The sequence below is a fragment of the Anthonomus grandis genome, chromosome 18 (genome assembly GCF_022605725.1).
Source record: "Anthonomus grandis grandis chromosome 18, icAntGran1.3, whole genome shotgun sequence".
Classification (NCBI taxonomy): Eukaryota; Metazoa; Arthropoda; class Insecta; order Coleoptera; family Curculionidae; genus Anthonomus; species Anthonomus grandis.
The window spans coordinates 9,688,425-9,711,727 of NC_065563.1; the positions used below are offsets into that span (position 1 = coordinate 9,688,425).

At 33.3% G+C, this 23,303-nt stretch overlaps 1 protein-coding gene across 2 annotated transcripts in view; it reads left to right on the forward strand.

Annotated features, from left to right (window-relative positions):
- Positions 1 to 21,444, forward strand: part of LOC126747022 (uncharacterized protein DDB_G0283697-like) — a 34,549-nt gene extending 13,105 nt beyond the window's left edge. The window contains exons 2-4 of one of the 2 annotated variants that reach the window (XM_050455506.1): positions 5,230 to 5,404; positions 10,910 to 11,112; positions 20,774 to 21,444. In XM_050455506.1, coding sequence (XP_050311463.1) covers positions 5,230 to 5,404; positions 10,910 to 11,112; positions 20,774 to 20,985 — 590 coding nt within the window. In that variant the 3' untranslated portion in view covers positions 20,986 to 21,444. Of the gene's footprint in view, positions 1 to 5,229; positions 5,405 to 10,687; positions 11,113 to 20,773 lie in introns of both variants that reach the window. The other variant, XM_050455505.1, reaches the window with a different exon arrangement.
- Positions 21,445 to 23,303: the final 1,859 nt, after the last annotated feature.

The window sequence follows — 23,303 nt, forward strand, 5'->3', positions numbered from 1 at the left end:
TGTAAGAATCTCGGCATCATAATTGATTCTAAGTTACGATTTCGCAGCCAATTGGCAAGGGTCCTTTAAAGGTCGTATATGTTATTGCGGAATCTGTACAAAAGTAAAGATATACTCAAACTGCCATTGAGAAAGGTTTTATGCGAAACATTGGTTCTCTCTCATACTGCTTATTGTGATTTTGTGTATGGCCCAGCCCTGGATGTAACATCAAAAAAAAGATTTACAACGCTTGCAGAATTCATGTATACGTTTTATTTACAATTTAAGGGCCCGTGATCACGTCAGATACAAGTTACCTGCACTGAAGTGGTTAAATATGCAGGATCGAGAGACGGTACACTTCGCATGCTTTCTTCATAGAATCATCTCTAGTGGAGCGCCTGAGTATCTTAGAGATCGTTTAACTTTTAGATTCTCCACTCATAATCGTATCACACGTCAAAATAGCCTTTTAAATATACCAAAGCATCGCACAGCTATGTTTCAACGTAGCTTTTCGTTTCTTGCTTCAAAATTATATAACAATTTGTTGCATAATAAACTTCAAAATTGTAGTTTGTCAAGTTTTAAGAAAAACGTAAAAGGGTTGTGAACTTTTAAATATATTTGGATTGAATTTTGTACATTTCTCACTATCATAATTATTGTAACTAATTAGGACTGTTTATACCATGTAATTTATAATATTATGTATTGCTGATTTCTGTATGCTCGGTTAAGCAAACAGCTTTGGCTGCCCTTCGCCGAGTTTAATAAAAAGTCGTTTATTATTATTATTATTATTATATGTTGATAAATATACCATAACTAAAAATTTACTAAAAAATCATTAAATAAATCTATATTTAACAATAATAATGTATGATGTGTTGCTTGGAAATAAAAGAAATTATTTTGCTTCTTATAGGCACTCCTGCACTAACAATTCTATTATCTTGACTTTTTGTGAATGGATTTTAGTCATTTTTTCAAAAAAGACTTTGGACTAGTCTATTTTTTTTTTAATTTTTAATATACAGAGTCTCAAAATGTTTCTTAAGGCTTATTTTAAGGAGGTTATCTATCGATTATAATTTAAAACGTTCAGTCAAAATTACATCAAAATTTATAGTATGAAACAAATATACTGTATAACATAAAACAAGAATTCTCTGGTCCATGCGTATCATGTATGTTGAAAAACAGGAATTTTGCAGAAGAATTTTTTACTGGTGAGTTGTTTGGGGGTGGGTGGGGGGTGTAAGGGTAGTGTTCATGAAAAACGTTTTTATTGCATAAAATAATCGCCTTAAAAGAAAAAAAATAATTTACTTTCTCAGGTTACAGAAAATTAACTATAATTTATATTATTCTTTATTTCTAATCACTTACAGTTAGTAGTGGCAAAAAATGGATAGACAAAGTATTATTTTCATATAATTGTTTAAAGATTATATATATAAGATACCTGTGGGTAACAGGTTCTCTAGATTTTAAATTATTGGTATTTATAAGGCGGTCTATAAAAAGATACCAATAAATTTCAGTTAAATATTTTGCTTGCTATCAGATAAAGCAATAATATAAATATAGCTGGTCAAAAGTAGATAGACAAAAACAATTTTGGAATTATTTATTTGTCTAGATATTTATAAAATAAAATTAGTATAGTACTGCTTCTCTTTAACTCAAGGTGCAACATGCCACGGGGAATTAGATTCTCTCTTGATTTAAGACAACGCATTATTAATTGATATTGCTCGTAGATTTGATGTTAAAAGAAAAGCTGTTTGGGCAATTATCAAAAGATATGAAAGGACAGGATCATTAGAGCCAAAAAATAAACCTGGTCGACCAAAAAAAATGGACATTAGAGCTGTACGCAAATTAAAACAAATTAGCCAGAATAACCCTTTCATGACATCTCGTCAAATTCAGATAGAATTACAGACTCTAGGGATTTGTAATGTGTCCTCAAGGACTGTAAGACGAAGGTTGGTAGAAGAGAATCTATTTGCACCTAGGCCAGCAAAAAAACCATTGCTTTCAAAAAAAAATCGCTTAGCCCGATTGGAATTTGCCCGTCAGCATATACACTGGATGGAAACGTGTTTGCTGGAGCGACGAATCGAAGTTTAATTTGTTTAATTCCGATGGAATTCAATATGTTAGACGTCCTTCTGGCCAGCGTTTGAATCCCAAGTACACAAAACCCACAGTTAAGCATGGAGGTGGATCAGTGATGGTTTGGGGTTGCTTCTCAGGTTATGGAATGGGCCCGTTACATCGCATAGAGGGCATAATGAACAGGTTTATGTACAGGGATATTCTCAGAGATGTTATGTTGCCCTATGTCGAAGACAATTTACCATTGAGATTCCAATTCCAGCAAGATAATGACCCGAAGCATTTCTCCAAAATTATGAAGCAAGTTTTCGAAGAAGAAAAAATACCAGTTTTAAAATGGCCATCCCAGTCACCCGATCTTAATCCCATCGAAAATTTATGGGAAATTGTAGATCGTGATATTAGGGATACAAACTATTCAAATAAGGGTGAATTATTCGAACGGTTGCAACAGAAATGGAAAAATATTGGTTTTAAGCTCATAGACAATCTTATTGAATCAATGCCACACGTATATGTCAGGCTGTAATAGACAATAATGGGTATTTTACAAAATACTAATTTTGTAGATGGTTTAGTTTGTAATTAAAAAAAATTACTTCGAAAAAAAAAGAGTATTGGTTATTTTTTAAATTTGTCTATCTACTTTTGTCCAGCGTATGTTTAGTTATTTCTTATTATTTGCCAAATAAGGTGATTTTAAAGATTTAAACAATAAAATTAAAATCGCAGCCAACCGCAACTAACTCGCTAACTAATACTTCATTTTTGGTTAAATATTTTAGAATCGTTGAAGCTATGATCTTTGCAGTACCGTTTTCAGGTGTTACGTGTCCTGTATAGTCGCTACCTGGTTCCTTTAATAACACTATATGTTCTTCGACAATGATTTTCCTATGACGATTCACCCTGTTTTTTAATGTGAAGAGTTCTATCTTTGCGTCCATCAAAATAGAGAGCTTGAAGACTAGTACCATTTTTTATTATATTTTTTGTAAATCAAGTCGTTGTCTTTTTCTTTGTCGATCTAATTTGGACTTGTCTATTACATAAGATTGATCAGTTTTGAATATCAATTCAACATCTTCCAGAACTGCACTGGCGATCATTGCTCCTTTTCTACTTGATAAACCAGCTCGGTCTATCGCTTTTACTAATGCAGGAAAGTCGAGGGTTATGCCCGTAGAGGTTGATGGCTCTGGTTCGAAGTCTGGATCATAGTCTGGTTCGCTTTGCACTGATATATCTGATAGATTGCCTTGTTCAATTTTTTTTCTGATACATTCTGTTCCATTTTTGGAACTTTGTATGACTTCTCACAAATACCTTCTGTATTTTAAATTATTATTAAAATCGGTATATTTGCACTTTAAAATATCAAAGAGTTTAGTATATCACGAAATTTTTGAAGGGAGGGGCCGTTCCGTACAAATTTACCTGGCGGGGAGGCTTAACGTTGTTTAAATGTTTAAAATCATTAAATATAAAAATTATAAAATTATCTAAAATTTTTTTAGTGTTTTTAAAGAATGTTTTATTATTTTTGTACATGTTTATGTTGCCCATAATATACTTAAATATCTTTATTATAGAATTTTTATTTCCTTTGATTTTTTTTTAAACCATTATTTGTCTATCTACTTTTGGCCATTACTGTATACGCAGCATGGGGAGCTTTGTATAGTTTTTATCAAATCAATTTTTTTAATAGTATTTTTTTTGAATTTCTTTAGTAAATTACAAAGTTTTTTCTCTAAGGTAATTATTTTCTGCAGAAAACCCTTTTTCCATTAATCCTACCCTTACCCCCACCCACCCCCCACAACTTACCAGTAAGAAATTGTTTTCAAAAATCATTGTTTTCTAAAATAATACACATGATAACAGCTAGTTTTGTCATTAATATCTAATCTAATAACTCAGGTTTTTTATTTAATTTTTGATATAATTATAAATATGTATATTAATAAACATTTAATACAGAAACAGTGAATACAAGATTGGATTTTATATACGAAAAACGGTGATTTTTCAAAAGAATTTCTTACTGGGCAAATGTTTGGGGTGGGTGGGGGGGTAAGGGTTGTGTTGATGAAAAACAATATTTTGCAGAAAATATATATTCAATATTTAATTTAATACCACTGTTTATTTAAATTTGTTATAAATTTATATATAAATATTTCGTTTAAAAACAACGTTATTAGATTGAATAATGCGGACGAAAAATAGTGATTTTTCAGATGAATTTAATCAAATATATGAGGTGTAATAATGGAGTTTAAACTAGATATGTAATTCCTGTGTCAATTTTTTAAATAATTGACACAGGAATTACATTAATACTTAATAATTTTTAAAAAAAATTTAATTAAATAAATTTTTGGACCCTGGTGGTTTTCTGAACAAGCTCTTGCAAATCGACTTCCGCAGAAGTTTTTGTAGCAATAACTTTAGAAGGCAAAATTGAATTTTTATGTTAGTTAATGGCATACACGCTTGGAAATAAATCTGTATGTACTTCATTTACAACTGTTTTTAAGCGGTTGTATTCATTTTTATTTCAAAGCTTGTAAACCCTAAGACCTATTGTTTTGGTTGTGAATGATGTTTCTGTTAGATGCCTGGCAAACTGTACCTATTCCTTCTGGGATTCTATTATTAATAATATATGTGACTGCTCTAATTTTTGTTTTTTTTAAATTAATAACACTACATGAAAATTGACACGCTCACATTTGATGCAACCTACAACCCATTTGTAAGAACCATCCTTAAAAAATTCCTGTGTTTCAACTGTCATTCAGTTGACACATCCCTTTCTTCTTCTTCTTCTTCTTTAAATAAATTGGACCCAATAACTATGCCTACATATATCCCTCTCTTCTTTTTTGAAGTAGATAAAGCAGAGCTAAGTCATTGACGACCTCAGTGCAAAGTGTAAAAATTATTTTTTTCCCAATTTATTTATAAATCACTAACGTTGCTGTTATTGAAAAATCAAAACCTGTTTGACCGATTATGACGCTGAACATCAGCCGATAGAATGTTAATGATAACTCGTTCTGCTGATTATATATTATAATACCTGGGTTACTCAAAAAGAATTTTTTTTTTCAGCATATGCCTTACAATGTTGGGCGTGTTCCAGCGACATAGACAGGAGTTGCGCGGATATTTTCAATAGTACGGACCTGCTGAGGTTCGGCGGGGGATACTACCAGGGGTACCAATCTGGGGGACAGTACAACCCCCAGCCGTACGACCCTTACAACCAAAGACCTTACGATAACAGGTTGGTTTCATTTGTTTCAAGACTAATTTTTGTACGGGGTGTTTTTTTGGCACCCTGTATATGTAACACTCATTTCTTCACTGGCTCACTAAAGAAATTCACGTTTTATACTAAGATTTTAACCACAAATTTGAAAATAATCTATAATTAATTAAACATTAAAGAGACGTGGATTTCTAATCATTAAGTCGCTTGGCTAGCTTAATTGAACGTTTAATTAATTGGGTTCAGTTAAGTTGCCAATTGTTTTTTTTTGAGGGTTCAGTGAAATTTAACTTGTGCTAATGCCTGCATACGTCACACGATTAGCTTAAGCCACTAACCATTTTATGTTGTTCATTGTATAAACGCACCGATTGGCACTTGTTTTGGCTTGAATTTGACTTGAAGTGACACAGTTTGACGTATGTGACTATAAAAATTGGACTGAAATTTGGACTTTTTATGCCGCTGGTTTAGTTGGAAAAAGTCGGCTAATTTAGGTTTCTCAAACGCTGTTTCTCGATTTTGATTTTTGGTCACGTTAAAGTCTTAATTGGAAAAAATTAAGTGAAAAAAAGACAACCAACTTGACATATGTATCTTAAATATTCAAAAAGTTGTACTTTTCTCGAATTCAATTGTTGACAACGTTTAAGTCTTAATTTGAGAAAATTAACGTAAAAAGAGCCCAAACTTGCTTGTTTTAAAAATTCTAGTAACTTTCGAGAAAGGTTTTTCGAATTTAATTTTTTATGGCATTAAAGTCTTAATTGGATAAAATCAACTGAAAAACAGCCCAACCTCGATATGCTTATTTTTAAAATTCGAAAAACTCAAATTTTCTCGAGAATGGTTTCTCCAATTCAATTTTTGATCAAGTTTAATTTTTAATTGGAAAAGAGCCGAAACGAGAACGGTTTCTCGAATTCAATTTTTTACAACGTGAAAGTCTTAATTTAAAAAAATGAATTGAAAAGCAGCCCAAACTTGTTTATTTTCAAAAGGCTCACAGTTTCTCGAGAACGGATTTTCGGATGACAATGTTCAAATCTAAATGAGAAAAAAATAACTGAAAAGCAGTTCAAACTTTATTTGCTTGTTTTTAAAATTGAAATTTTTTCGAGAACGGTTTCTTGAATTTAGTTTTACATGACATTAAGGCCTTAATTACAAAAAATTCACTGAAAAACAGCTCAAACTTGCCTATTTTGGAAATTCGAGAAATTCAAATTTTATCGAGAACGATTTCTCGAATTTATTTCTTGATCAATTAAAGTCTTAAGTAGATAAAATGAACTGAAAAACATTCCAAACTTGCCTATTTTAGAAATTCGAAAAATTCAAATTTTCTCTAGAACGGTTTCTCGAATTTATTTTTTGATCATGTTTAAGTCATAATTAGAATAAATTAACTGAAAAACATTTCAAATTTACCTATTTCAAAAATTCGAAAAACTCAAATTATATTGAGAACGATTTCTCGAATTAAATTTTTCATTACATTAGAGTATTAATTAGAAGAGTCCCAACTCGACATGTCTATTTTAAAAGTTCAACTAGTGGTAGTTTTCTCGAGAACGGTTTCTCGAATTTAATTTAATTAATTTTTGATCACGTTATAGACTTAATTGGAAAAAATAACTAAAAAAGAGCCCCAACTCGACATGTCCATCTTAAAAATTCAACAAGTTGTAGTTTTCTCGAGAACGGTTTAAGTCTAATTAGGAAGTTTCTCGAATTACATTTTTAACCACATTAATTAGAATTAATTAAAAAACATCCTAAATTTGCTTATTTTAAAAATTCACGAAATTCAAATTTTCTTTAGAACAGTTTCTCGAATTTGATTTTTCATGACACAATAAAGTCTTAATTAGAAAATGATAATTAAAAAAGAACCCTAATTTTTTTTGAGAACGGTTTCTCGAACTTAATTTTTAAATACATTAAAGTCTTAATTGAAAAATAATTAACCAAAAAAGAGCTTCAACTCGACATGTCTTAAAAATTTAAAAAGTTGTACATTTCTCGAGAACGGTTTTTCGAATTACATTTTTGTCAATATTTATTTCAGTTTTAATTAGTAACAATTAATTAAAAACATCCCAAATTTGCTTATTTTAAAAATTTGCGAAATTCAAATTTTCTCTAGATCAGTTTCTCGAATTTCTTAATTAGAAGTCTTAATTAGAAAATAATAACTCAAAAGGAACCCTTATTCGAGATTTCTATCATAAAAATTAAAAAAGTTGCAATTTTCTCGACAACTCTGTTTCTCGAATTTAATTTTTGACAACGTTCAAGTCTTAATTGGAAAAAATTGACTGAAAAAGAATTCCAACTCGAGATGTCTAAAAAATATAAGAAGTAGTAATTATCTCGAGAACGGTTTCTCGAATTTCAATTTTCATGTGTAAAGTTCAAGTCAATTAAACATTTCAAGCTTGCCAGGCCTGTTTTAGAAATTCGAGAAACTTCAATTTTTTCGAGAACGGTTTCTCGAATTTAATTTTTAAATACATTAAAGTTTTAATTGGAAAATAATTAGCTAAAAAAGAGTTTTAACTCGATATGTCTTAAAAATTTAAAAAGTTGTACATTTCTCGAGAACGGTTTTTCGAATTACATTTTTGATAATATTTCAGTTTTAATTAGTAACAATTATTTAAAAACATCCCAAATTTGCTTATTTTAAAAATTCGCGAAATTCAAATTTTCTCTAGAACACTTTCTCGAATTTGATTTTTCATGACAATAAAGTCTTAATTAGAAAATAATAACTAAATAAGAATCCTAATTCCACATGTCTTTCGTAAAAATTATAAAAGTGGCAATTTTCTCTAAACTCGGTTTCTCGAGTCTTAGTCGAAGTCTTAATTGAACAAAATTAACTGAAAAAGAATTCCAACTCGAGATGTCTAAAAAATATAAAAAGTTGTAATTATCTCGAGAACGGTTTCTCGAATTTCAATTTTCATGTGTAAAGTTCAAGTTTTAATTGGAAAACATTTTAAACTTCTCGCTTGTCAGGCCTATTTTAGAATTTCGAGAAACTTCAATTTTCTCTCGAGAATGATTTTCTGAATTTAATTTTTCATTACATTAAAGTCTTTATGACAAAAAATTAACTGAAAAATAGCCCAATTTCTATAAAGTCACTTTTAAAATTCGAGAAAATCAAATTTCCTCGAGAATGGTTTTTCAATTTTATTTTTTCATGACCTTAAAGTCCTAATTAAAAAAAATTAACTGGAAAAGACTTCAACTCGACATGCCTATCTTAAAAATGTACTGAAATTTTGATAATCGATTGAACTCAAAAACAGCCCAAACTTGCGTATATATTTTCAAAATTCGAGAAACACACATTTTCTCGAAATTGATTTCGCGAATTCAATTTTTGACAAGGTTCATTAGAATAAATGTACTGCAAAAAAAGCTTAAACTTAAGCCTATTTTAAAAATTCAAAAAATTCAAATTTTCTCGAAAACGGTTTTTCGAATTTAATTTTTAATTGCCTTATTTGGAAAATTTTTTTTTAAAAAAACCTCGACTCTACATGTCTATCTTAAAAATTAAAAAAAGGTGCAATTTTCTCGAGAATAGAATCTCGAATTTGAACATATCTATCTTAAATGTTCAAAAAACTGTAATTCACTCGAAAACGGTTTCTCGAATTCAATTGCCTTAAAATCTCATTTGGAAAAATTACCTGAAAAAGAGCCCTTACCCGATAGTCTTGAACATTAAAAAAGGTGCAATTTTCTCGTGAACGGTATCTCGAATTCTATTTTTGAGCACGTAAAAGTGTTAATTGGAAAAGAGCCCCAAATGGACAGGTCTTTAAAAGTCAATATCTTAAAAATTTAAAAAGTTGTAATTTTCTCGAGAACGGTTTCTCGAATTTTATTTTTGATGACATTAAAGTCTCAATTAGGAAAAATTAACTAAAAAATGGGCCAAACTTGCTTAATTTCAATATTTGAAAAACTCAAATGTTCTCGAGAAGTTTTAAGAACGGTTTCTCGAATTTAATTTTTCATGACATTAAGGGCTTAATTGGAAAAATTTACTGAAAAACAACTCAAGGTTGCTTATTTTAAAAATTCGAAGAACTGATATTTTTTCGAGAAAGATTTCTCGAACTCAAGTTTTGATAACGTTCGAGTCTAGAACTTATTTATAGATGGATTTCTCGAATTTCATTTTTCATGACATTAAAATCTGAATAACTTTCTCGAATCTTCCAAGCCTTAGTTAACTAGATTTTAGCACCTGTTTAATAACAAAACTCAGCTATAAAATCCCATCACCCTCTATTTCGCTCTCTCTCTTTCTCCCACCCTCCAACGTCAAAGTGCCGGCTTTAGCACAACTTAGACCCCATCGGAACCCTCGAAAAAAAAAACCTCGTAAAGTAGTCCCCAGAAATCACCCCACAAGAAGAAAAAACTGACTAGAAAATCATTTTTTTATAGAGACAACCCTCCGTACCGGCCGGAGTACCGCCACCTCGATAGTCACTATCGAGACCCTAACGACCCCCGATATCGTGACCCTAACGACCCACGTTCCCGCGACCCTAATAACAACGACAACAAAAAGTACATCGTTAGGGACCCTTGGGACTCACTATATAATGAGAACGACTTAAAAAATAGGACCACTGACTATTATAATAATAGGACTATTCACGATAATAATCGCAACGGGACTAGAGACTATTATAACAGGTTTAATAATAGGACTGATTATCGTAACGGGACTAGTAGGGAGTATTCTGATAGGGTAAACGATTATGAAACGAGACATTTCAATGATAGGGATGGGGTCAGTCGCGATAGGGACTATCATTCACGTAATCCTAATGATAGGGACTATCAGCCACGTAATCCCAATGATAGAGACTATCAGTCACGTAATCTTAACGATAGGGACTATCAATCACATAATGCTAGTGATAGGGACTATCAATCACGTAATCCTAACGATAGGGACTTTCAATCACGTAATCCTCACGATAGGGACTACCAGGAACGTAATCCTAACGATAGGAATTATCAATCACGTAATCCTAATGACAGGGACTATCAATCACGCAATCCTAATGATAGGGACTATCAATCACGTCAGGCTAATGATAGAGACTATCAATTACGTATTCCTCACGATAGGGACTATCAGTCGCGTAATCCTAACGATAGGGACCGTTCGCATGATTCCGGGGACTACAACGAGCGTAATCGCGACCGTAACCCGAACGTAAGGGATCAGGACCCTAACAGTCGTACTTTTGACAGGGATTCGAGAAACCGCGACTTCAACAGTCGAGACCCCAACGGCCGCGATCCCTATTACGACAGTAGGGACCGGCAGGGGGGTCAGTACAACAACAACAACAGGGACTATAACAGGGACTACAACGGCAGGGACGGTAACAGGGACCCTTATTTTGATCGGGATCATCGTGACCCATACAATGCGGACCCCAATAATCGTAATTATAATCCGTCGTCCGGTAGGGATTACGGCAGGGATCAGTACAACCAGCAGCAGGGCCGGAGCTACGACCCCAATTATCCGGCGAGGGACGTGGGGTATCAGAGGGTGCAGGCGCAGGCGCAGCTCGCCGCCAGCCAATCGGGACCCCGTTTGGTCACGTGTAACGAGGAGGAGGCGAGACTGAGGAGGATGAGGAACGTGTGCATCAAGAAGGTGCAAAAAAGTGAGTATGATTTTTTGCAAATAATTTTTTTTTTCATCTTCTTCTTCCGTCAAGTATCGTCTAAGCTACTTGGGCTATTCTACCTTCTACCAGCTTGCTCTACTATAGTGTGTACTAAAAGTTCTTTTTCTCTTCTGTGGCCTCGTCTCTGGTTTGTGCCAGACTTAAAGGTAATTCACTTGGATTCACTGTCTTCTTTATTCTTATTTCACTTAGGTTGATCAGCTACACCCACGAACTTAATAAATATAGCTGGACTGCTAATGCATATGGCCGCGATACCCAAAAATGACCACTGCCTGGTGGCCGCCATTTTTATAGTGGTTGTAAATTTTCGATGTTGGTCACTCTGAACATTTTCAGTGGTGCCAACAAAAAATATTATTAAATAACTTTTTCATAATTTTATTGCAATGCATAAATCTTCAATATAAATCAGTTTTTTCGATAAATGATTTATGGGTATAGTGACATAAAGGTTGACGTCTTGAGTGTGCTTCTAAATCAAGCTTCAGGCCTACGTGAGATGAATAGCTACAATATAATTCAATGATCATCTAGATAAAAATGTCGTCATTCGATGATCATTGAAAAATAAAATGTATAGTTGTCTCAGTAAATTCACTCGGCAATACTTCTTTGAAAACAGAGATGGTCTTGTCCAATTCAACCTTATCAATCTCTGCACAGTTTGCTGGGATATTGTTTTGTATCTTGGAAAGCAGATCTCGTTGCTTTAAAAATCTTGTTTCAAGCTCTTCAGAGTACCTATCCAAAAATGGAATGTAGATTGATCGCCTTTAGTACTTTTCAGCATTTCCAGCATAGTTGTCCCGGTTTTTCTGACGTCCTGCTCGTCGAGGAACCGTCAGCACGGTCTTAATCGATTCAGCAATCTGTGTCGCTACTTCAAAAATTTCTCGGAATGTTTCGTCTGCCTTTGTACGCATGTCATTTATTTCATCATGGACATCGTTCGCGTATTCAATGCATTTACTTAGATCACAATCTTCTTTTTGTAAATTGAGACTCAAACTTTTAGTTAACCTGTTAATCTGTGGCGTTCGAATAGAAGCAAGTAGCTCATTTGGCTGCACACCATCAGATTTTACTTTCAGGTCGTCCATTTCTTCCAGAGTGGAATCAATGAATCTTATGGTATCGTAGAATAGGCTAAGTAATGCGAGGTGTTCAATCCAACGCGTTTTGCAAAATTTCAGAAGACGAGTTTACTTGGCGCCAGTCTTCGATTCAAAAATGGTTTTCTTTAAAATAATTCCAGCATTGTTACAATTTCAAAAGAAACTGACGACTTTTTTGACCGTCCCCAAGCAGTTGCGAATCGGTGCAATGTCTGAGTGATCAACATCGAAAGGACACAATCACACAAAATGGCGGCCCCCTAGTAGTGGTCATTTACTTTTTATTGAATTGGCAGTCCAGGTATATTTATTAAGTTCGTGCCTACACTCCGCTGTAAAGTGAGTTCTCAGTGTTGGGTCGTAGTCTGCTTCTCCCACGATGTTTCCGGCATCATCTCGCTTGGTTACTAGTGTGAATGGTATTAACAAACCACCTTCTATAGGTGGAAAATGTGTCCCAGGTATGGGAAAAAGAAAAGGACAAAGAACAACTACGTGTTGACTGCGTGAAAGGCGACGTGGCAAACCAACCTATAACTTAGTGCCACTTGAAGTTGTCATAACTTAACCATGAAACAAAACACTCGACAACTTCTTCTTCTTTCTGATGGGCTCTGCTACCAGGCAATTTACCCAATCTCTCTTCTCGATTTGGGAGGTTTTGTCGAATTTGTATTTTGCTCTCTCAAATCTACTACTATCTTTCTTAGTTACTTCTATATCTCCTTTACTGGTGTGAAGCAGTTTTTTTGAATAATTTTTTTTAGGTCTTTGCTTTTCAGATTCTTTTAACTTATTAATATACTTCACTTTCTTCTGATTTGGACCATTTAAATGTTTTTCAACTCATTGAAAGAAGTTGGTGATTTTAACCTGTTGACTGTTGCATTGGTCTTTTTCATAGACTGTTTCTTTTAATCTTTGCAGAGTGATGATATCAGCTAAAGAAAGATTATTATCTGTAAAAAATTTTAAATGACTTATAGCATCTCAATTTTTAATTTTCTAAGCCGAGGTCATTTCCTGGACATCTTCATTTCATCACCCAATCGAGTCAAATGAAGCAATTGAACATCGCCATCAATCCAATCTAGAGCTTCAGCAACGTCTACATCTTTACTACTTCCTATGTTCTGGAGTATTACGCAAACCTCATCAATTTCTTTTGCTACATCTTTCATCTCCATCCGCTACGTCAGTTGAGTTAGCAAAATCTTATCCCAGCATTTTTTTAAGAGACTTGCTGGACCTTATTTCCCAAGCATTATGGAGAAGGCATACAGCAAATTTGATGTTCAAACTCTTAAAATCTTTTTAATTGCTAGAAGGCTTTTTCGATAGAAAAGCTTCGTTAAGCCTAATGCATTCTAATCCATTGGTTGAATTAAGGCAATTTTATTTGATGGTAAATCATTGCAATAATCCAGCCATTATCGCTAACTAATTCTTCGTCACTACAATGACTAGAAGCCTTATCAATAAGAAGTAGCACCTTTTCCGGAGTCTTGCTTTCTCTCAAAAATTTGCTTACTTGGGTACAAGACATTGGTCCACCACTGTTCAAACAATACTAAAGTCATCCAAGCTTTTGCTTTAGCAAATTTTTGAATGCTCTGGTGTTTTTTGATTTTCCAATCGCCAGAAGTTTCAAAGTTTGTGAGTGCCATCAGAATTCCAAGATGCCAAAAGTTTGTGATTCTTTCTTTACTGGTTTTCTTGTGATAGTGTGATCCAATTTAGCTATAAATGATTTTAAAACTGCTGAATCAATCTCTTTCGAAACTTGGCAATCCAGGCCCTAATTGCATGAATGTTCATTTCCGTAAAATCTAGCATATAGAACTCTTCAACTTTTGTTGCGCAAAATTTAGATGAAACAAGAACATGTCGATTTCGAAGACTTACACTACTAGGGGCCGCCATTTTGCGCGCTTGTGTCCTTTCGATGTTGGTCACTCTGACAAATTTCAGTTGTGCCAACTGTAGGAAAACAAAACAATTAAACTTTTTGGGAGGTTATGTTTACAAATACAAAATAGAAAGTTACATTTATTTAAGAATTTTGAGAGAGTTGCCTTAGATCTGTGATTTTTCCTGGGTTTTTTTTAGGAATTTCGTTAAAATTTATGAAAGAATAATCCTCACCTAAAATGAGACAAAGTTTTAATTAACTTGAGATAGATGCATGCACTTATAGGTATAACAATCGGTTATATAGGTACAACCATCTATAAAAATCAACATATACATGATTTTAAGAGGGTTTGTAATTATCAAGGGTTTATATAGTAAAAATAAACAACTCTATATATTATTCTATCATAAAGACAGACAGACAATTCACAATAATTCGGTTTTGAGAAACAGTGCACCAAATACGTTTAAATAAGGAGGAAGCTATATCGCCTTTTGCAGACGATATACCCAAGCGTCGTTTACAAATCGCCAAAAACTAGGCAATCCGCTATACTCACACGTCAGCGTCGTCAACTTCATTACCGTTATTTAATATATTTTTTGTTGGCAACACTGAAAATGTTTAGAGTGACTAAGATCAAAAAGACACAACCACTAGAAAAATGGCGGCCACCAGGCAGTGGCCATTTTTGGGTATATCGTGGCCATATGCATTAGCAGTCCAGGTATATTTATTATGTTCTTGTTGTCACAATATAACCTAGAAATGAAACAATCGAAATCTGTCAAAGTGTTGCCAACCAACAAACTAATGTCAAATGGATTTTTAAGGTTATGCGCCGACTTATGTTTACAGTACTGCCAACTACTGTGCCAAACAATGGCGCGAAATTCAAAATGATATGGAAACTTTCCTATTATAGATCGACTTAATAAATCCTCTATAATTCTTGTAACTGTTGTTATAAATAAAACCGCAGATTTTCTCCCGATATCTTTTAAGAGACTTTTTTAAAAGTGAAAGTTCTTCGGCTCGAGCGTATGAACGACCCAAATAAAGAAATCGACGGTGACGAAACGTACGCTACGTAGGTAGCGTTATTTAAACTTTATTATGAACGTAAATGTCGTTGTTGTTCGTACAAGAGGTCAACTAAATTATTAACATTCGTCAGATGCATAAAGGGAAGAAACCTTGATTACTATACTGTAATTCTTTAATCAATTGAAATTAGAAACAAGCTATACCAAAAATATAAAAAAACAGAAACAAAATTAGCAAGTTAATATCGAAATATAATTAATATAATCGAAAGAAATTATGGCTTACTGTCATTGAGGTTTCTAATATGTTTACAGTAAGGGCATCCGCAAATATTCTAAAAATTAGGGACGAAAGTAATAAACTAATTTCACAAATATTAGGCAAATAGTGGCATTAGCTATAATTAATAAAAAAACTATTCTATCAATCGCAACATTTAACGCTGACTTCGCTGCGTTTCTCGCAAATCCATTCGCTACTTTTAATTTTTTCTTGTCTCATCATAGATTTTGTTAAAATCATACACGAAAAAAGGTTCATACAGTTTTGTACAATTTGCCTGAGGCCAATTAGTACATAAACCACATTCTATTGCATGCGTTTATCGTCTTAGTACGTGTTGCGCTCACTCTGAGTCAGATCAATTTATGTTTTGAACAAAATACATTCGAAAAAGAGTTGCCAACAGAGAGCAGCTATAATTTGTCCTGCATTTAAGAAGGGAGGCATGAATCATCCTAAAATTACAGACTGATGCGATTCCCTTGCTTCCTCATCAGTTCCTGGACTTTCAAAACTTCTTAGAGGCCAATGGCTGTTGTCATTGCATGCCAGTTCGGTATCAGAAAGAACAGAATGGGCATGTTTTTTTTGTAGATTAAAGATTAAGTATTGTTCAACTTTTCTCCTTTAATAGTTCCTTTAAATACTATTAAGTTATAAGTTTTCTAACAACAGTATCTCCTTTAGTAAATCCTATTTAAACGATAGAGTACAAATAGTTTGTGGAACTTATTCAGGAAAAAGTGTTTTAAACATTTGGGTTTCGCAACGATCAATTTTGGGGCCCTCACTTTTGCTCCTTTATATTAATTATCTCCTCACACTATAAGACTAAATCTACACTTTTCGCTGATGACGCCATAATATCTTCAACATCTTTTAAATTTAATAATAATAAAATAAAAATAAAATTTAATTTTAAATTTAGAAAGGCTATTTTTCCGCTTTTGTGTCAGCTAGCAGGTGTTAGATACTGATTGGTCGCCTGTCACGGTGCAGCAGGACGTCAACTCTGCATGTGAGGTTTTTTATGATATACTGAACAACACTTTCGCTAGAGCGGTACTCTTCAAGGTAAAACGTAAAAGACGTTTCCCTCCCTGGTTTTCGGGGGACATAATTCGTAATATATATAAAAAGGAAAGAGCATTTCGTGATTTTAAGATTTCCAAGTCTATCATCTAAAGATATTTAGATCTCTGCACAAGCCTACAAAATGTACATCCATAGTATTGAGAACAAAATAACCTCCGATCCGAGTGAATTATGGTCTTTTATTCGAAACAAACGTAATCAGTCTCAAATCCCCGGCTCAATGAAGCTTTCTAACCAATCATACAATACGCCTGACAGCATTGTATCAGCTTTTGGGGATTATTTCGGGAGTGTATACACGAACTCACATCCCAGCGATCATCCTGTCGCCTCTGAACCTCCCTTAACTTGCATAGACGTCGTCTCGCTCGCGGCTACTCGCGACATTATAACGGCGAGCAAGTGTCTCAAAAGCAAAATGATCTCTGGCCCAGATCTAATTCCTAGCTTTTTAACTAAGGACTGCTCTGTTGCACTTACTGACCTTCTGCTCCACATTTTTAATCTGATCCTTAACACTGGTATTTTTCCCAATATCTGGAAGCAAGTCAAAGTTCTTTAAAAAGGTAGATGCTGAAACAATAGAGAATTACCGCCCTATATCCATTCTGTGCAATTTCTCAAAGTTATTCGAGTTGGTTCTTTATAAATTAATTTTTCCCAAGGTTAAGTCCATGCTGGCCAACGATCAACATGGCTTTGTTTCTGGCCGCTCATGTACTACAAACCTAGCATTCTTCTCTCAGTTTGTGTGCGAAGCACTTAATCATAGAGGTCAAATCGATGTTATCTACACAGACTTTCAAAAGGCTTTTGACCAGATTGACCACTTCATCCTATTAAATAAGCTTGAACGCCAGTTTGGATTCTCCAATCGCTTGATAAAGCTCCTCAAATCCTATTTAATTGACCGCTCTCAGTTTGTAGTGTTCGAAGGCTTTAGATCTGCTTGTTTTTCACCCACCACTGGAGTTCCTCAGGGCTCTAACTTGGGCACCCTTCTCTTGAACGTTTTCGCTAACGACTTGACCTTCACCTTCAATTGCTCTCGGTTAGCATATGCTGATGGCCTAAAGCTTTTCCATAAGATTGACTCTATAGCAGATTGTGGTCAACTGCAAGAGAACATCAATAATGTACACCATTAGTGCACTTTGAACAGGCCTAACCTTAATGTTTTCAAGTGTAATGTGGCCAGCTACTTTCGAATCAAAAGTCCAGTTGTCTTTAATTACTCAGTCAATGGAGAGTCACTCTCAAACTCACTACTTTTTTTATTATATAGCAATTCTTTTATAGTTTAGTTGCATGGATCTAATACAGTTCATGCATTTGTACTTGTACATTTATATATTTAATTGATTTTCCTGTAACTGGGTATTTGTGACCTGTTGGAAATAAAGTTTATTATTACCATCAGATTTCATAGACGGGGTTTTAGAGGATTCTCTGACTGAGTCACAAGCTAGAGCAGAAAAATGGTTTGCTGCAAATAAATGTTAGCACTGACAGTGAGAGAGGGTTGTATTTTTCCTAAAGGACCTCTTAAATTTGAACTATGGTGTGGATGACAATTATATATAAGATTTTTGGGTGCTAATTTGGATCCACGACTCCTTTGAAGGTTGGAGGCTTGAATATTTCAGGATTTAACAAAATAAAAAATTCATAGACGAGCAATTTCTGGACTGCAGAAATTAATTATTCTGGCAAAACTTTATATAGACAATAGACAATATAATTTTATTGCTTCTAAAGTAATACAATATATACTTATAGCAATAGAGTACCGGCATTACAAGGAAAAATATCTTTAAACAAAAACAAAATAAAGAAATCTGCTGAATCATAAAGCACCGTTTACAAAAACTACAGTTAAAAAATTGGTAGCGAGGCAGAATTATTTAATATAAAAAACTAAAAACAGTAACGTGAAAAATTGGCCATAGTTATAACCTATATAAACTAATCACTAACCTAATTATACAACAATAAATAATTACATAAACCAAAACCATATTATGTGTATCATAAGAAAAATAAAATACTAATAATTATTGATTATAGAACGTTTAGTTAGGAGAAAAATAATAAACAAGACTTATTCTTCTTTAGGTAGGTACTCGTTAATGATATAAATGGCATGCAAAAATCAATTTTTGAAAAAATAAATTCTTTATTTGCTGAATCCAATTATAGGAAGTGTCAGGGTTTTCAAGTTGCAGCTGTCTCTTATGGTGGATTTGTGGGTTTCTGGAGGGTTTCATAGATAAAAATTTGATTAGCCAAGTAATAGCTAATTTAAGAATAGTTAACAAAAGGTGTATGTTACACCAAATTCTAGGCGCACAATGCTGTCAGGTAACATTATTAGGCAAGACACCCAGGACAACTGAATTATAGATTCTGGTTTTATTTAAATTGACAGTAAGTCCATTTTGATGTGTGTAATCTTCAAGAGCCAGCAATTTTCACTTCATATCGACTTCAGAGTAGGACAGAATATAACTGCATCATCGCAGTACAGTAAAGCAAGGATGTTAGCAATACTGTCAATATTAATACCATCGAGACCCTGACTCCGAAAAAATAGTGAAAATAAAAAAGGGGCCCAAAGATTCTCCCTGTAGAACTCTTTCCGACACCGGAAACTCTCTGTTGAGCTCATTGCTACTTTTTACCCTAAAACTGACGACAATCCTATAGCGACTTTATAATAGAAATAACTGATGCTGACAGCTCAAACGTGTAAAGCTTCTGCCACAAAAGGTCGTGTGAAAGTGAGTCAAAGGCTCTTTTAAAATCAATAAAAAGTGCATAAACTTTTCGCCCTCTAAGACGCAGATGTGATTGAGCAGACATTATTAGTGTAAAAATGTTGTCTGCGCACCCTCTGGAGTTTCGAAAGCCACTTTGACACTCAGGGATACAATTGTTCTCGTCTGACCATACCTCCAGTCTCCTTAAAATGATCGTTGTGAAAAGTTTCACAATACAATTGACACGAGCATTTTTATGGAGCATTGTCAAGATAATGCGACTCCAATTATGCGGAATGGCACGGTATTTCTTTATTTAGTTAAAAAAGGAAATTAAATAAGTTATCCAGGTGGAAGGTCCCTTAAAAATTCATATGGAACACCGTCTTCGCCCGGACTTTTGCCATTTTTGCAGCCATTTAAAGCTTCGTGTACTTCAAAAACTGAAATTTCGTGGTCTAAAAGTGGATGTCTAATATCAAAAAAGTTATACTGTAATTCAATTTTGGAGATATTAATTGATAAATAGAAGATTTCCCATACGCTAGTTGGTAGGTCGCAAGAGTTTTTATTTTGTTTGAACTGCCTGACTGCGTGCCAAAATTCATTGGAAGATTTTGTATTAGAAAGCGAAGTAAATACTAAACTTTCATATTCGTACTTTTTCCTCTTAGTTTCGTATTTATAGTTTTTCTTTAGCCTCTGCGAACTGTGACCGAAAAGGCTCCGAAAAATTATTTTCTTTGCATAGTTTTAATGCATTTTTAATTTTTTTTTTTAGCGAAAAACAATCGTCAAACTAAGGTTTATCATTATGGTTTTATGGTTATATGATATGATATAATGATCTTTATATAGTAAAAAAGCTACAAAGATCAATTAGAAATTAAAAAAATAATCTTATATAGACAGATTGTTAATTAAATTCTTTAAATTGTTCCGGAATTGTTTAAAATTAGACCATAACTCAAAAAATATCCGAATTTTATAAAATCAAAAAGAAAACTGATAAATGTGATAAATAAAAAAAACCTTTAAGTTTTCCATAAAGAAAAAAACAAACAAAATTTTATAATTAGCAATTCCTGGAATTTTCCAAAAATTTTCAAAAATACTTTAATGATTTTAAAAGTTTCTTCATTTTATTAAGTGAAAAGTAATAAATGTTCGTTAAAAAAAACTTTCAAATATTTCAGGATTCCAGAAAAAAGAATTTCATAGATAAGAAGTGATTAGCCCTTATAAATTAAAGAGACTTACAAAATTCCTTTTAAAAATTTGCATATATAGAAATTTACACATTTTTAAACTTCGCCGAGTTAAAAATAAAGGCCTATTATTATTTATAAATAAAACTGATAAAACTGGTTCCGTACTGCATGCAACGTTGGCATTTACGAACATTTTCTCTATATTTCCAGTTGGCGACTACCAATTAACGTACATCAGACGTTGCGAGATGATCCCGTTGGAGAAACCGGTGGGCACCTGTTACGACGCAGTAGCACGCGGAATTTCCCTGGATTTCTGCGAGTATTGTGAATACGACGGCTGCAATTCAGCACCGGGGATGAAATTTAAAGGAATATTCGTCCCGATTATCCTGGTAGTTTTATGGCAGTTTTTCATGTAAAATTAACGGTTTTTTTTTGGTGGGTAAGTATAGTGCGTGCAACACTATATCGTTGGATTGGACGTACTATACGCGTGAGTTTTCCCGAGGGGAAAGTGGGCCATAGGGATCGTATTGCCTAAAACAAATTGGGTTACCTAAGGGTGAATACCCTTTTCAGGGATTTGGTCTAGTTTTTTTGTAAAAAAACACGTTATTGTTTCCGTCCTGGATGTAAAAATACCATAAAATATATAGAATCTCATAGAGTATATAGGGTTAGTTAGTTTTTAACGTTTGGTGTTCTATTTAAATTTTAGAGTCTATTTATAGGTTTAATGTACTTATAGGGTTAAAAAAAAGCAAAAATTAGTTATGTAAGTCTTGACGAGAATTATTGTTGTGATTAAAAATGTTTTATTTAAAAAAAAAATATGTAGCTTCATGTACGAATTTGAAATAAAAATGTTTAATAAATTACATATTGTGTTTTATGTAAATATGGAATAAAAATATTTGTTTAGTTTACAAAGTTGTGCAAGTTCTCTCAGCTATGGGTGTTTAGTTTTCGCCAGTATTGAGTTCATAATCTGTTGATCACAGTGTAAAAAACTACAATAAACTGGTGAAGAATCCTCAGGACAAGCAAATTAATTGTAACTGCTGTAGGATGGTTTTCCAGCTAGGGAAACAGTGATACACTTTTTTTTCTTTTTACTATAAGATCATTACTATTAAATGTATAAACAACATTTTTTAATAACTGTATTTTTACATCCTTTTATTAACACAATATGTATAGAATTTAGCAGTACCAGTTTTAAGATCTCTGAATTTGACACATAAAATTCAGTTGTCATTTGTTTCAGTGTTACCCATGCATGGGTAACAGTAAGACACTATATGTAATTGCCCAAATATTAGTGATTAAAACAAAATAAAAACTCTAACTTAATTTATTTCAATTTTGATTTTAAACAGAACATCAAAGGAAATTGTGGCTTTAAGCTTACTTTAATTTTTAAATTAAGAAAACATGTTTTAACAGAAGATTATCGCATATTCATTAAAGTTTAATTCAAACGAAAAAAATTAATTTTGTCGCTCAGTATGACCGTAATTAAGGGGTCTTGGTAAAATCATTTTAACGTCCTTAACTGGTATTGTGGCAATGTCTGGGATAACGGGAGAGTAAAATTTTGAATCAGTCTTTTGGCTTTTCCTTATAAAACTAATATTCGCCTCATTTGTCTTAGTAACACAAGAAAGCACCTTTCCTATGTAGTAAACAGGCTGATTTTGTGTTTTCTGGTTTAAATTCAACCAGAACATAATCCTCAACCTCTGGAAATTTTGACAGATCTTCAAATGCTGTGGGATCCACTTCAGGTTCAAAATGTTCAGATGATGCATCAGAATGCCATTCTTTATCACTGTCCCGAATCTTTCGTTTTACACTTTTCTTTTTCTGTACACTATTGAGCTTGAAGGTATTGTTTTTTTAGCCTGTCTTTCTTCCAGCTCAAGTTATCGGTGGGTATCATGCTTTTTCCCTTTCGTCTACCTTTGGATGTCTCTTTTCTCGGCTTAGCTTTAGGAAACTGGCGAATTTCTTCCGGGGTTATAAATCTTTTTGCGTTTAGTTTAGTTTGATCATCAATTAGTTCAAATCAAATTGAGGAGTTTGATTACCCAGTTCTAGTTGAGGTCTATCAGTGACTGAGCATGGCAAAAAGTCAATATCTGTAAATATTTCTCTGTCAAAGGGAACTATTTCGCATTTTTTAAAACCGGAGGTAATATTTGCTGAAGTCATTACTTTTTGATATGCTTCACCCACACAACCTGCAACTTGATCAATGGTAACTGGCTTTCGGAGCATTATAAGCAATACTGAAAGGCTTAAAAATGCCAACGTCTAAAGGTTGCATCTTATTGGTCGAGTGCGGTGGAAATGTCAATAGTGATGCAATTTTCCTTAGCAAGATTGATAACCTGGATGGATAGAGGACTCTCATGATTGGCATAAAGTAAAAGACTTGGATGTTCTTTCGAACATTCAAGGTGTGCTTAATAAAATAATTATATTTAAAAATAATTTGTACCCATCAACTGATTTGTTTAGTGAGGCAGGAGTTTTTCAGCTGAATCACATTTATGTAAATTCAGTTACAAGACTTCTTTGTAATAATAAAATAGCTAAAAGTAGACCAGTATTGCCTTTGGCAACCAGGTTTCAAAGCAACAATCCTCTATCCTTTCCTAAAATAAATTTTACTTAAAGACCGTTAATTTATACAGCTCCAAAAATTTACAATATGATGCCTCTTGATTTGAGA